Source organism: Cynocephalus volans, chromosome 11 (genome assembly GCF_027409185.1).
Source record: "Cynocephalus volans isolate mCynVol1 chromosome 11, mCynVol1.pri, whole genome shotgun sequence".
NCBI classification, from domain to species: Eukaryota; Metazoa; Chordata; class Mammalia; order Dermoptera; family Cynocephalidae; genus Cynocephalus; species Cynocephalus volans.
The window spans coordinates 29,700,824-29,702,922 of record NC_084470.1 but is presented as its reverse complement, the minus strand read 5'-3'; the positions used below and the strand labels follow the sequence as shown (position 1 = coordinate 29,702,922).

The 2,099-nt window shown below is 37.5% G+C and overlaps 1 protein-coding gene across 1 annotated transcript; it reads right to left on the bottom strand.

Annotated features, from left to right (window-relative positions):
• Positions 1–873: 873 nt before the first annotated feature.
• On the bottom strand, positions 874–1,056 carry LOC134390360 (overexpressed in colon carcinoma 1 protein homolog). The gene has a single exon (XM_063113619.1). It carries the CDS (start codon positions 1,054–1,056, stop codon positions 874–876), a length of 183 nt encoding a protein of 60 aa, XP_062969689.1.
• Positions 1,057–2,099: the final 1,043 nt, after the last annotated feature.

The window sequence follows — 2,099 nt, the reverse complement described above, 5'->3', positions numbered from 1 at the left end:
TGGGCCATGTGGTTTCTGTCACAAATAATCAACTCTGCCATTGTAGTACAAAAGCAGCCATAGATAATGTATAAAGGAATGGGTATGGCTGTTTTCCAATAAAACTCTATTTCAGAAAAAGAAAAAACAGGTGGATTTGGCTTATGGGCCTTAATCTGCAGACACCTGGTTTAAAGAGAGAATATGGATTTGGTGTTTTTTTGTTTTTCTTTTTGTTTTTGCATGCAAGTTTAAGTATTTAAGTTTATTTTTAAATATTACAATGTAATACATTGTTCCTAATAAAGGAAATTCTCTGACATTTAAATAAAATTTGAAAACCAAATAGTAAAAAAGGCAAAGAAATAACAATTAATTTACCAATTTTACAGCTAAAAATTAATATGAAATAGAAATAGTGAAAGATAAATACATTAGTTTAGGTAATTCATTTATAGTGCCTTATTATCTAAAGTTACAAATAGAATAAGGATCCTGTTATATAAAAACTAACAAAAAAGTATTGGTGAAAAAGACATGACCTCCATGAGCTGTGTTGAATGGCGGGGTGAAAACGCTGCGGCACAGCAGCCCAGGCCAGACAGAAACGGCCTCCATGACAGTTTGTTAACTTGGCTTTCACAGGTGGACCACAGAAAGTCCCATAAAAAGGTGTATTGTCTAACCAATTCCCTTCTGTTACCACACCATTCAACATCTACCCATGGTTTTAACTATACACTTAGGATTTGGGGGAACAGGAAGGGAGATGACTATTTAGATTTCTTTTGAAATATTTGTGCCTATTACAATGTCTCATGGAGCCAAATTCCTTCCAAATTGATGAACAGGCTCTTGACCATTAAGTCATGATGTTATTTTCTTCTAATTTTTTCATACAGTCTTTGTTTGATTGGACACCATATTGACAGCTTCAGATGATAGGCCAAAATATACTCCTCTGTAGTTTCTCCTCTTGTCATCTTCTGTTATCGATTTTTCTGCTACATCTTTAGCTGCACCTGCAGGGCCTCGGCCCACACCTGCGTTGTTGGTGGTGAAATTCCCGTAGCCCATCATACCACTGGCCAGGGAAGCCACACTCTGTGGGTTTGTGTTCATGGACATGGACAGCTCATCATAATGTACTATTGGATGTCCACCAAATGTTAATGAAGATATTATTGCTAGGTTGAAGGATTTGGGATGATTTTTTCTTCTTCTTTATGTTTTTTGTATATTTTTATTATTAGAAAAAAATTTTTCACTTAATAATCTATACTCTTTGACAAAGTAATCCCATGGTGGTTGTTAGGGTCACTGCATACAGCTGTGTAGCTTGAGCACTGCACAATTCCAGGAGATGTCGCTCACCTGGACTACAGTGTGAAAGGTGATTCCAGGAGTTGTGTGATAGGGCAGCTCTCCCATCTCCCTTTCTCTATTCAGCTCTGTTCAATTAATTCAAGTAACATTTATTTGGCATCTACTATGCTGGAAATTGTTCTAGGCACTGTGGAAATATCAGCAAACAAAGCAGACAAAAATGTCTGCCCTTGTAGAGCTCACATTCTAGTCTGGGAGAAAGGCAATAAGCAGAATAAAGAATGAACTATAACGTGTATTAGAAAGAGATAAGAGAGGAAGGTAATAAAGGAGATCCAGAATACTACAGCAAGATGAAGTTTCGATTTTAAATAGGATGGGCAGAACAGGCCTTACACAGAAAGTTGCAACTGAGCAAAAATTTGGAAGAGGCCAACTAGGAACCATGTTAATATTTTTGTGAAGGTCATTTTAGACAGGGAACAGCCAGTTCAAAGGCTCTGACGGAAAAGTATTCTTGGTGTTTTAAGGAACAACAAGTGGGGTGGAGTGAGAGAAGGAGAGAGTAGTAGGAGGTGAGAACAGATTGGTAATGAGTGGCCAGATCACATAGGCTCTTGTAGGTCGTAGTGAAGAACTTGGGTTTGACTCAATGAGTTCAGAGCCACTGAAATGTTTTTGAGTAGGAGGAGTGACATGGTTTAATTCACGTATTTCAAGAGCTACTCTGAATTATGGATTGAGAAAAGACTGTTGGAGTACCTGTGTAGAGGTAGCCCTTAACACATTGTTTT